Source organism: Salmo trutta, chromosome 10 (genome assembly GCF_901001165.1).
Source record: "Salmo trutta chromosome 10, fSalTru1.1, whole genome shotgun sequence".
Classification (NCBI taxonomy): Eukaryota; Metazoa; Chordata; class Actinopteri; order Salmoniformes; family Salmonidae; genus Salmo; species Salmo trutta.
The window spans coordinates 22,635,071-22,649,197 of NC_042966.1; the positions used below are offsets into that span (position 1 = coordinate 22,635,071).

Here is a 14,127-nt window from a genome sequence, read left to right on the forward strand (position 1 = left end):
TAGCCAGCACCTCGCCTTTATAGGTGTGCGTTTCTTTTTCTAGAGTGGTGGGATCTTCTGTCACGATTTTGTGGAGAGACGAACCAAAGCGCAGCGTGATCTGGGTTCCACATATTTTTCCGTGAAACGCACAAAACAGCAAACAAAACGTGAAGCAAATGCAGTGCTCACAGGCAACTACACACAAACAAGATCCCACAAACACAGGTGGGCAAAATAACTACTTAAATATGATCCCCAATTAGAGACAATGATTACCAGCTGCCTCTAATTGGGAATCATACAAAACACCAACATAGAAAAAGAAACTAGAACACAACATAGATATAGATATACTAGATCACCCCCTAGTCACGCCCTGACCTACTAAACCATAGAGAAACAATGGCTCTCTATGGTCAGGGCGTGACACCCGCAGGCTGTAAACGGGTCACTAATGAAAGAGGACAAAGGAGGCTGAAACGAATTGTGGGTAGCAACAGACAAGCTACAGTTAGTCAACTGACAGTCCACTACAATATTGGTGCGCTAAGACCCATAAAATAATGCACAATAATGACACAAATGCGATATGGCATCCAACAACCATACATAATTCCACTTCTTTCAGCAAAAAAAAAGAAACTGCGTTTACAGTGGGTAAAGGAAGGAAAATACTGGACACTGGAGAATTTGAAAAACATTGCCTGGACTGATGATTCCTGGTTACTGCTGTTTCAGGCTGATGGGAGGACTAGGGTATGGAGGAAACCACATGAGTACTTGCATCCATAATGCCGCATGACAACATTGCAGGCTGATGGTGATCATGGGATGGTGTGGGGTCTGTTTTCATGGCACATATTGGCCCCCTTGAAAATAATGACACATATTGGGCCCCTTGGAGCACCGTTTGAATACCTCAATGTTTGAATACTGTCTGAACATCATTGCCAAACAGGTGCATCCCTTCATGGCAGCAGTGTATCCATCTGCGAATAGATTTTTTCAGCAGGATAATGCCCATGCCACAAGGCTAGCAGTGTCTAGGAATGGTTCCACGAACATGACAGTGAATTCTGTTTACTGCAGTGGCCTTGAATAAGATGGAACTAGCTATTCAGAGTAGAGATCCACTACCAGCCAACTCGACACAACTGTGGGAACTATTGGAGTCAACATGGGCCAGCATCCGTGTGGAATGCTTTCGACACACTGTAGAGTCCATGCCCTGATGAACTGATGCTGTTCTGAGGGGAAAAGGGGTTGCAACTGTTAGGAAGGTGTTCCTAATGTTTTGCGCACTCAGTGTATATATATACAGTTGAAGTCGAAAGTTTACATACACTTAGGTTGGAGTCATTAAAACTCGTTTTTCAACCACTCCACACATTTCTTGTTAACAAACTATAGTTTTGGCAAGTCGGTTAGGACATCTACTTAGTAATTTTTCCAACGATTGTTTACAGACAGATTCACTGTATCACAATTCCAGTGGGTCAGAAGTTTACATACACTAAGTTGACTGTGCCTTTAAACAGCTTGGAAAATTCCAGAAAATGATGTCATGGCTTTAGAAGCTTCTGATAGGCTAATTGACATCATTTGAGTGACTTGGAGGTGTACCTGTGGATGTATTTCAAGGCCTACCTTTAAACTCAGTGCCTCTTTGCCTGACATCCTGGGGAAATCAAAAGAAATCAAGTCTGGTTCATCCTTGGGAGCACGGCTCCAAAACCACCATAAAAACCGCCACAAAACCGCCATGTAAACTTCTGACCCACTGGGAATGTGATGAAAGAAATTAAAGCTGAAATAAATCATTCTCTCTACTATTATTCTGACATTTCACATTGTTAAAATAAAGTGGTGATCCTAACTGACCTAAAACAGGGAATTTTTACTAGGATTAAATGTCAGGAATTGTGAAAAACTGAGTTTAAATGTATTTGGCTAAGGTGTATGTAAACTTCCAACTTCAACTGTATATTCCGGACTCTGACATTGCTTGTTCTGATATTTTGTAATTTCTTTCTTTTTACTTTTGTATTGTTTTCGAGGTATTATTACTGCACTGCTGGAGCTAGAAACACAAGCATTTCGCTGCATCTGCGATAACATCTGCAAATCTGTGTGTGCAACCAATAAACTTTGATTTGATTTTGATTTGATAACAACAGCAATGAACCACAACATAATTAAGCTGAGAAGATCCCTTATGGAAGAACCACAGGAATTTCACATGACCACATGTCAAGTGTTCCAAAAACACGTTTTCACATGACTTCACGTGAAATTTAACTTGAAATCATGTGATATTCCAGATGTGAAATCATGTTTTTTTCTGTAGGGATGTTTACATGAGACTAATGCCGATGGCCAAATGGGGGAGTTAATTGATTTTAAAGTATTGTTTGTTTATGTATTTGGATCCCCATCAGCTTTTGCAGAAGCAGCTAAACCAGGAGTGGTTCGCCCTGATTTTAAAGTTAGCCTATTGTCATTTAAATGCTTCCGAATACGATAACAGAACCGCCCCGGAAGAATGAGCCATAGGGACTGACTGAGCGCCCAACCCCTGTTGCCAATACCGAGTTGATCCACCTGAAAGCACAGCACCGAAAGTGCTTGACTAAAGCAGTGACGTCACGGATACTACCTTTTCTGTCTCCCGCCCCTCCGACACACACACACACACACACACGCACACACACCGTGAAGTTTGACAGTCTCCGTTCAGACAGCGCAGCGGTTGATGCCGGTTTGTTTGGCCACCGGTGCACAGTTGCGCTCCTGCTCTCAATTGTAAACTACTCCCGGAACAACTAAACAGCCCACCCTGGGATTTGAAAGGAATTATATAGACTTCAAGTGATTGGCTTTGGTTTTTGGCTTGGTTTTGTTTTTTTGTTCCATCTTGTAGAGGCTGAGAAATGACTGCCAACATGTCTCTGGATCATGACGATGTGAATAAGCTGACCGAAAGTACATACAAGGTAAGCAGGCTTTTCCCTCTCGTCATCATAGCTCCCCATTTCTCCACCATGACCTTGACTACATAATAGCAGGGTTTCCATTTGGCCATTGTCCATCGTCGCCTTTGGCAATAGCAGTAGGCTCCAATTAGCTTCAGACTAGGGCACACAGTTATTATACCCATTCCATAATATGGCCATACATTTGCACAGTGCGTATCATGAGCGCACGTGTAAACCGTGCCCCTGATTTGTTGAACGCAAAACGCAGTAAAGTAGCCTACAAAGTACCTTTGCCTCTCAACTGAAAAAAAACTAACAATAGATTTGTAATTTGTCAACATCAAATTTGACCAATCATCAGTTTCGTATTGTTAGTTCATCAATTATAAGGCAATATGGTGCACATAAGGCAATATCTCATGCCCCAACAGCCCCACCTGACCAGTACTCCGCAGGTGAAGTCGAAAGTGTCAGTTTAATGAATTATACATGCAGTTTAGGACCTGCCACAGTTTCAGCTGAAGAGAGGAGTGAAGAGAAACCTGTTTCTCTCTGTTTCCTTTTTTTCCTCTTTCTCTCTCTCTCTCTGACTGGGTGCAAGTAGGCCTAACACATACCTGGCAGTTCATTGTTCTATTGAGGGTGTGCCTGGGGAATTTAAACAGGGACTCCAGTCCTGAACAGCATTTTATTGTGGGCCATTTGAATAGGAGGGGGATTGGGTTTGGTTCACCCTAGCCTGCTGCTGCAAATACTTTGTGTCGGACTTTGTGTCGCACATAGCTGTCAAGTGTGAATGATCATGTTAATGATTAAAACGTTTTATTTCAGCTTGGTGTTATTTATAGAATTAACACATAAACATTGAAACCTTTATTTATGATGAAATTAAGACAATCATGTATGTGGTTTATGTATTGGCTTATTATTTGGTTTCTGTGTATATAATCCACAAGAGAATTGGCCATTGTTTATAAAAAGTACGTTTTCCCACTGGACATTGGTATAAAAATAGTGTTGTTTAAACAAACAATTTGAAGAATAGTCACACTCAGTCCCTGGCCAAGAATAAACAGGTCTTTGATTGTTCTGTAGTTTGTTTTTCTCATCTGTGTCCTCCCTGCTGTAGTTCATTCTCTCCCCTCTCTCTCTCTGAACCCCCGTCCCCCTCTCCCGCTTGCAGAATGTGATGGAGCAGTTCAACCCAGGTTTGAGGAACCTGGTCAATCTGGGGAAGAACTATGAGAAATCTGTAGCCGGTAAGAACACGGTAATGTTTTCTACCCAGTACAGCCAGAGGAGGATGGGTCTGAGTCTGGTTCCTCTCAAGGTTTCTTCCTTTTAGGGAGTTTTTCCTTGCCATTTTCCACTGTGCTGCTGCTTGCTCTATGGGGATCTAGGCCGGATTACTGTCAAGCATCTTATGACAAATGTTGTTATAAGCAAGGGTTATACAGTATGAACAAAATGTGATTTATCATCCCAATATTTGGACATAAGTGAATTAGATGTCTCACATGATACACTAACAAGCTAACTTTTACACTGTGGTTTCAGACACAGGCATGGCTAGCACAAGGGTCTGAATAGGGTATCATGTAGGTGTTGGTGAGATCCATTCATATGATTCTTTTGTTTGTTTCCTCACAGCGATGACTCTTGCTGGGAAGGCGTACTTTGACGCTGTGTCAAAGATAGGAGAGACTGCTTCCGTGTCCCCTGTCTCCAGAGAATTAGGTAAGTTCACACAGACACACGCACACACACACACACACACACACACACACACACACACACACACACACACACACACACACACACACACACACACACACACACAGAGACGCACACACACACACACACACACACAGAGACACACACACACGCACACACACACACACACACACACACAGACACACACACACACACACACACACAGACAGATACACACACTCACACACTGTAATGAAACTTCATTAGTACTATATACAGGTTGTTATTCCCTCTCTCTGTGGTGACTCACCACACATTATTGAGGTGACCTATTCTCCCAGGTCTATGTTTTTATGACCCATTAAGTATCTTCTTATCAGTGGTGTAAAGTAATTAAGCAAAAATAGTTTAAAATACTACTTCATTTGTTTTTTGGGGGTATCTGTACTTTACTTTACAATTGATATGTTTGACAACTTTTACTTTTACTCCACTACATTCCTAAAAAAAATAATATACTTTTTACTCCATACATTTTCCCGGACACCCAAAAGAACTTGTTACATTTCGAATACTTAGCAAGACAGGAAAATGGTCCAATTCCCACTTATCAAGAGAACACCCCTGGTCATCCCTACTTCATCTGATCTGGCGGACTCACTAAAAACACATGCTTTGTTTGTAAATTATGTCTGAGTGTTGGAGTGTTCACCTGACAATCCGTGAATAAAAAAACAAAGAAAATCGTCCAGTCTGGTTTGCTAAATATAAGGAATAGCTGAGCAGTTTCTTCATCTCCGGTAACTGAGTTAGGAAAGACGCCTGTATCTTTGTAGTGACTGGGTGTTTTGATACACCATCCAAAGTGTAAATAATAACTTCAATAATAACAATAACTTCAAAGGGATATTCAATGTCTGCTTTTTTTTACTCATCTACCAATAGGTGCCCTTCTTTGTGAGGCACTGGAAAACCTCCCTGGTCTTTGTGGTTTAATCTGTGTTTGAAATTCTGAGGGACTGTACAAATAATTGTATGTGTGGGGTACAGAGATGAGGTAGTCATTCAAAAATAATGTTATTAATAACACTATTATTGCACACGGAGTCCATGCAACTTATTATGTGACTTGTTAAGCCAATTTTTACTCCTGAACTTATGGGAACTAGGCTTCCCGTAACAAAGGGGTTGAATACTTATTGACTCAAGACATTTCAGCTTTTCATATTGAATGAATTAGTAAAAACAGAATTACACCTCTGACAGAAATTCTGTAGTTGACCCTTGGATCCGGGTCGGATCTGATTTGATTGTCACGGGTCTCGGGTATGTGTAATTAGAACTGATTTGCCAGTAAGGACCCGAATGGGACTGCTGCAGTAGAAAGAGAGAGAAAAGTGTCTAATTTATACTGCTGCGCCTTTTCATGAGATAGGCGCGTGTAGCTTGTTGTATTTGTCGGCTAGTCACAAGTCATCTAAACTGCACTAGCCTCTGGCTCTGTGTGTGTCATTGCACGCAAGCTAAAAGATCAATGGACGATGGAATTAAAATGACGGAATTAAAAGTTAATTGACAAGGATATGTTTCAACGACCCAGATTGGATGATAAATAACCTAGCTTTGGCAGCTAGAAGTTATACTAACTAGTGCGAGTTGGCTTGGTTCCTGCTGTCTCGCTCTTCCTCCTCCTCGAGCCACTCATGTCTATATGGAGACCCGACCATGTCTATATGGGGCCTGATCTGATTAGCCTCGGGTCCATATTAAAACATACATTTATTCGGTAGGGTCTGGGGAGGAAAGCCCCGGGTCCATTTCGGAACACGTCTAACTTTTTGGACCCAAGAAGACCTCTCGTGTCAATACTTTCTGAAGGTACTGTACATTCTATATTCATATAGAACATTCTTAGCCTGGTAGCAGATCAGTTTGTGCTTCTAGCCAACTTAATCTAACATTCCAAAATGGAACACCAGCGTCCGAAACGTTTTGAATTCTATGTCTGGAGCTGTTCCTACTCTATTTGTATGGTTCCTACTCTGCTGCTCAGACTGGCCACAGCGAGACTGGCCACAGCGAGACTGGCCACAGCGAGACTGGCCACAGCGAGACTGGCCACAGCGAGACGGTGTGAATTCTCTCACGTGTTACATAGAGTAGGGCAGCAAACACACAGAACAAACAGACTGACAGAGGAGGACTGTATTCCCACCATCATATCCCTCTTTCTATCTATCTATCCCTCCATCTGCTGCCCTTCTCTCCTCGTCTCCTCTCAGGGGTCCAGAGTAAACACACTGAGCAAAAACGGGTTGAATCAACGTGGTTTCATGTCATTTCAACCAAAAAAATGTCATGTAATGGTTTGGGGAAAAAATGTCACCCAACTTTGAACCTAAATCAAACTCAACCCAAACGTTGAACTGACGTCTGTGCCCAGTGGGAAGCTTGTATTGTTGTCAAGATAGAGGTTGAGGGGCCAGAGCTAGAGATGAGGATGTTGATGGATTTTTGTAACATTTTGAGTGTGACCCCTTGTTAGATATATATACAGTGAGGGAAAAAAGTATTTGATACCCTGCTGATTTTGTACGTTTGCCCACTGATAAAAAAAAAGATCAGTCTATAATTTTAATGGTAGGTTTATTTGAACAGTGAGAGACAGAATAACAACAAAAAAATCCAGAAAAACGCATGTCAAAAATGTTATAAAATTATTTGCATTTTAATGAGGGAAATAAGTATTTTACCCCTCTGCTAAACATGACTTAGTACTTGGTGGCAAAACCCTTGTTGGCAATCACAGAGGTCAGACGTTTCTTGTAGTTGGCCACCAGGTTTGCACATCTCAGGAGGGATTTTGTCCCACTCCTCTTTGCAGATCTTCTCCAAGTCATTAAGGTTTCGAGGCTGACGTTTGGCAACTCGAACCTTCAGCTCCCTCCACAGATTTTCTATGGGATTAAGGTCTGGAGACTGGCTAGGCCACTTCAGGACCTTAATGTACTTCTTCTTGAGCCACTCCTTTGTTGCCTTGGCCGTGTGTTTTGGGTCATTGTCATGCTGAAATAACCATCCACGACCCATTTTCAATGCCCTGGCTGAGGGAAGGAGGTTCTCAGCCAAGATTTGACGGTACATGGCCCCGTCCATCATCCCTTTGATGCGGTGAAGTTGTCCTGTCCCCTTAGCAGAAAAACACCCCCAAAGCATAATGTTTCCACCTCCATGTTTGACAGTGGGGATGGTGTTCTTGGGGTCATAGGCAGCATTCCTCCTCCTCCAAACACGGCGAGTTGAGTTGATGCCAAAGAGCTCCATTTTGGTCTCATCTGACCACAACACTTTCACCCAGTTGTCCTCTGAATCATTCAGATGTTCATTGGCAAACTTCAGACGGGCATGTATATGTGCTTTCTTGAGCAGGGGGACCTTGCGGGCGTTGCAGGATTTCAGTCCTTCACAGCATAGTGTGTTACCAATTGTTTTCTTGGTGACTATGGTCCCAGCTGCCTTGAGATCATTGACAAGATCCTCCCGTGTAGTTCTGGGCTGATTCCTCACCGTTCTCATGAACATTGAAACTCCACGAGGTGAGATCTTGCATGGAGCCCCAGGCCGAGGGAGATTGACAGTTCTTTTGTGTTTCTTCCATTTGCGAATAATCGCACCAACTGTTGTCACCTTCTCACCAAGCTGCTTGGCGATGGTCTTGTAGCCCATTCCAGCCTTGTGTAGGTCTACAATCTTGTCCCTGACATCCTTGGAGAGCTCTTTGGTCTTGGCCATGGTGGAGAGTTTGGAATCTGATTGATTGATTGCTTCTGTGGACAGGTGTCTTTTATACAGGTAACAAACTGAGATTAGGAGTGTGCTCCTAATCTCAGCTCGTTAACTGTATAAAAGACACCTGGGAGCCAGAAATCTTTCTGATTGAGAGGGGGTCAAATACTTATTTCCCTCATTAAAATGCAAATCAATTTCTAACATTTTTGACATGCGTTATTCTGTCTCTCACTGTTCAAATAAACCTACCATTAAAATTATAGACTGATCATTTCTTTGTCAGTGGGCAAACGTACAAAATCAGCAGGGGATCAAATCCTTTTTTACCTCACTGTATATATATTTTGGGAACATTTTCATGCTTGAACATTTTCATGCTTCAAGTTATACTAGTAGACCAAGCCAGATGTCACAGTGTGACTGCAAAAGTTACCTCTGGCTCTGAATTTACTTCACAATGACTCTCATATTGATAAAATCCATTAACGTATTGCTATGAGTAACCTTCCCTCTTGTAAATGCTTTGTAAGGGTTTTAGGTGATGACATTTAATTTCACTCAGTAGTTAAATAGAGTAGTGTAATAGAGCAGCATCTGCATCAGTCAGTGAGTTTAGCACTTGGTATTTACAGTACCAGTCGAGAGTTGACACACCAAAAACTCTTGAGTAGGTATGTCCGGACTGTTGACTGGTACTGTACGTAGAATGGCTATTAAAAAATTCGAATACATAATGCTTTATTCCAGTTGTGGCAAAACAAGCAAATATGGTGTTGCGAATCATTGTACAATCAAAACCGCTGTGAAGTATCTTTTCCATATCCAAATATATTGTATTTTCAGCTGTTTGAACACAGTTTCTAAACCCAGAGAAGGAACATCGCAAGACTTCCGGAAATGCTTGCGAAACAGACCAAACAGACCAGGCCGGGTTTGGGGTTCGAGAAGTCGGTGAAAGAAATGAAAAATTCTTCCTTAGTTGTTAATTTTGTCGAAATCTAAAGGCACAACCTAGATTTGAGCCAATGTCTTACATAGTTAGTTGAACATGTTATTACTCCAACCTCGTGAGAGACAAAATGACATCGCCTACATGTGTGATCAGAGATTTCTATTGGAGAAGCAGTTTTAACCTATCTTCATACTGTACTGTCTTTGGTTTGAAGCTGCTGTATGAAATCGAAAGTAAAAGATGCAAAAACAAAACTTAAGAACAGGAAGCATAAGTAGCGCACATAAAACAGATCTACCACTTCTTAGACTTGCTTTCAATAAGAATGACAGATCTAGTATAAAACACATTTCTATGTGAATTTGGTCTGGTCGCCCAAAAAGGGCGACCAGACATATTGCAGCTTTAAATACCCTGTAGTAATAGTACAGTAGTAGATGATCCACATCACTTCTAACTAACTACCCTGCCACGTTCTTGAAAATGATTGGACCAAGGCGCAGCGTGAGTATTGTTCCACATATTTATTTAAGTGAAACTAACAAAACACAATAACAAAACTTACGAAGACCGTGAGGACGTAGTGCCCAAACACACTAACAATCAATCAATATCCCACAAAACACAGGTGGGGAAATAGCTACCTAAATATGTTCCCCAATCAGAGGCAACGATAAACAGCTGCCTCTAATTGGGAACCATATTAGCACTAACATAGAAATAGACATACTAGATCACCCCTTAGTCATGCCCTGACCTACTACACCATAGAGAACCAAGGGCTCTCTATGGTCAGGGCGTGACATACCCACAGAAGCCCATGTAATCGCGCATGTTGTCTCAGCTTTCATCTAAGGTTTCAAACATATTTTCACCCTCTCAGGTTTCAAACAAATCCCTCAGTCTTTATTTTGTCATAAAGATAAGTATGTACATCCTTTTTGGATAAAAAAAGCAATCTTTGGATCCATAGCCTTTTTACAATGATAGGGGTAGGATCCTGTGTTTTTCTCGACCACGTGACCTGACCAGGATGAACTCTGGCCCTACTTATAGGCTGCAACTAGGGTTTTCCCTTCTTTGGCCATGTAGTCAATAAATACTTCAGGCCCTAATAATGATAGATAACCAATAAGGGACAATATCTACACAATATGTAAGCTCCATTCTGCTTGATGACAGGCCTGTGTGACCTCCTGGTTGGTGCTGTGGTGTTGTTAACAGAGAGAACAATCAGTTAATCACTTAATGACTTGGCATTTTTTGAAAATGACAGCATCGACTGATAACCTCTGAGAGACATTCCTGAGTGCTTTCACTTCAAATAAAACTGCTGGGCTTTCAGATGTTTTAGATGTGTGAAATCTAAATGAAATAACTTTAAACAGACTATCTGACATCTTTTTATGTAGTCTAGCACCAACTTTCCTCGACTCAATAGGAGGTATTCATAGAATTCTAAGTACAGTCCATGACTCCATTCCAGCTCAAGTTAATGGAGTGGTTCTATTTACTCCATTGTGGCTCAAGGGAAAAGAGCAGTAAAATGACCTGGCTCTGCAAACAACAGGGGCAGAAAGAATCCATGAGGGAGCCCAGACTGCCAGTCTCCTTCCTGGCATTCAGTGTCATGGAAAGACCTGATTGTGGTGAGAAACATATCTCTCATCACAAGGTACATACTTTACATATACTGTAATACTACTTTATGGCTAGTTGTTTAACATCTTTGCTATCATAAAATATCTCCAACAGGTTTATAGTATAGTTTTTTTTGGTGAGGGAAATAATTAACTAGCATGATCACAATAATCTCATATCAGTCCTCCATCAGTCAAGTGCTTGTAGAATGTGTTTACTTTTCAAAGTGCAGTGTTTCCCCTATATGCACTTAGCTGCGTCACACACACACATGTACAGTGCATTCAGAAAGTACTCAGACCCCTAGACTTTTTCCACATTTTGTTACGTTACAGCCTTGTTCTAAAATTGAATAAATAGTTCTTTTTCCTCATCAAGCTGCATTTGGGGAGTTTCTCCCATTCTTCTCTGTACTGTAGATCCTCTCAAGCTCTGTCAGGTTGGATGGGGAGTGTCACTGCACAGCTATTTTCAGGTCTCTCCAGAGATGTTCAATCAGGTTCAAGTCCCGGTTCTGGCTGGGCCACTCAAGGACATTCAGAGACTTGTCCCGAAGCCACTCCTGCATTGTCTTGGCTGTGTGCTTAGGGTTGTTGTCCTGTTGGAATGTGAACCTTCGCCCCAGTATGAGGTCCTGAGTGCTCTGGAGCAGGTTTTCATCAAGGATCTCTCTGTACTTTGCTCCGTTCATCTTTCCCTCGATCCATCTTTCCCTCGATCCTGACTAGTCTACCAGTCATACCAAAACATCCCCACAGCATGATGCTGCCACCACCACCATGCTTCACTGTAGGGATGGTGCCAGGTTTCCTCCAGACGTGACACTTGGCATTCAGGCCAAAGAGTTCAATCTTGGTTTCATCAGACCAGAGAATATTGTTTCTCGTGGTCTGTGTCCTTTAGATGCCTTTTGGCAAACTCCAAGCGAGCTGTCATGCGCCTTTTACTGAGGATTGGCCTCCGTCTGGCCACTCTACCATAAAGGCCTGATTGGTGGAGTGCTGCAGAGATGGTTGTCCTTCTGGAAGCTTCTCCCATCAACACAGATGAATGGGAGTTTGGTGGTTCCAAACTTCTTCCATTTAAGAATCATGGAGCCCACTGTGTTCTTGGGGACCTTCAATGCTACAGAAATGTTTTGGTACCCTTCCCCAGATCTGTGCCACGACACAATCCTGTCTTGGAGCTCTACGGGCTTGTTTTTGCTTTGACATGCACTGTCAACTGTGGGAGCTTATATAGACAGGTGTGTGCCTTTCCAAATCATGTCCAATCAATTGAATTTACCACAGATGGACTCCAATGAAGTTGTAGAATCATCTCAAGGTGGTCAATGGAAACAGGATGCACCTGAGCTCAATTTCGAGTCTTATAGCAAAGGGTCTGAATACTTATGTAAATAAGGTATTTCATATTTATATATTTATTTATATTTACAATAATTTCTAAAACCCTGTTTTAGCTTTGTCATAAGGGGGTATTTTGTGTAGATTAATGAGAAAAAAATAATTTAATAATTTAATACATTTTAGAATAAGGCTGTAACGTAACAAAATGTGCAAAAGGTCAAGGGGTCTGAATACTTTCCAAATGCACTGCATATATACAGTACCAGTCAAAAGTTTGGACACAGCTACACATTCCAGGGTTTTTCTTTATTTTTACTATTTTCTACATTGTAGAATAATAGTGAAGAAATCAAAACTATCAAATAACACTAATGGAATCATGTATAACAAAAAAAAGTGTTAAACCTATTGATGACAGCTTTGCACACGCTTGGCATTCTCTCAACCAGCTTCATGAGGTAGTCACTTGAAATACATTTCAATTAACAGGTGTACCTTGTTAAAAGTTAATTTGTGGAATTTCTTTCCTTCTTAATGCCTTTGAGCCTATCAGTTGTGTTGTGACAAGGTAGGGGTGATATACAGAAGATAGCCCTATTTGGTAAAGACCAAGTTCATATTATGGCAAGAACAGCTCAAAAAAACAAAGAGAAATGACAGTCCATCATCACTTTAAGACATGAAGGTCAGTCAATCTAGAAAATTTCAAGAACTTAGAAAGTTTCTTTAAGTGCAGTCGCCAAAACCATCAAGCGCTATGATGAAACACAGAGTAACAGACAAATCTCAACATCAACTGTTCAGAGGAGACTCCATGAATCAGGCCTTCGTGTTCTAATTGCTGCAAAGAAACCACTACTAAAGGACACCAATAAGAAGGCTTGGGCCAAGAAACACGAGCAATGGACATTCGACCGGTGGAAATACATTTTTTGGTCTGATGTCCAAATTTGAGATTTTTGGTTCCAACTGCCGTATTTTTGGGAAACACAGAGTAGGTGAATCGATGATCTCCGCATGTGTGGTTCTCAACATGAAGCATGGAGGAGGAGGAGGTGTGAGGTTGCTTTTCTGGTGACACTGTCAGTGATTTATTTAGAATTCAAGGCACACTTTACCAGCATGGCTACCACAGCATTCTGCAACAATACGCCATCACATCTGGTTTGCGCTTAGTGGTACTATCAGTTGTTGTTCAACAGGACAATGACCCGACACACCTCCAGGCTGTGTAAGGGCTATTTGACCAAGAAGGAGAGAGATGGAGTGATCCATCAGATGATCTGGCCTCCACAATCACCCGACCTCAACCCAATTGAGATGTGTTGAACCACAGAGTGAAGGAAAAGCAGCCAACAAGTGCTCAGCATATGTGGGAACTCCTTCAAGACTGTTGGAAAAGCATTCCTCATGTAACTGGTTGATAGAATGCCAAGAGTGTGCAAAGCTGTCATCAACAATGGCTACTTTGAAGAATCTAAAATATAACATTCACAAGTCACTCGCACATCTGAGCTGTCTTTTTTGCAGGTGCATGGTACTGTAACAGTTGAATAAAATGATCAAACTTTTTTTCTCAAGAATCTAAAATCTAAAACATATTTTTATTTTTATTTAACACTTTATTGGTTACTACATGATTCTATATGTGTTATTTCATAGTTTTGATGTCTTCACTATTAATCCAAAAATGGAATGAGATGTTCGACGAGCAGGTGGCCACATA

General features: G+C 41.5%; 1 protein-coding gene across 3 annotated transcripts in view; it reads left to right on the forward strand.

The window, feature by feature from the left end:
* Nucleotides 1-2,675: 2,675 nt before the first annotated feature.
* baiap2l1a (BAR/IMD domain containing adaptor protein 2 like 1a) overlaps nt 2,676-14,127 on the forward strand; it is a 43,692-nt gene continuing 32,240 nt past the window's right edge. For all 3 annotated transcript variants that reach the window (XM_029764952.1, XM_029764954.1, XM_029764953.1), the window contains exons 1-3: nt 2,676-2,975; nt 4,141-4,216; nt 4,608-4,694. In XM_029764952.1, coding sequence (XP_029620812.1) covers nt 2,913-2,975; nt 4,141-4,216; nt 4,608-4,694 — 226 coding nt within the window. In that variant the 5' untranslated portion in view covers nt 2,676-2,912. The remainder of the gene's footprint in view (nt 2,976-4,140; nt 4,217-4,607; nt 4,695-14,127) is intronic.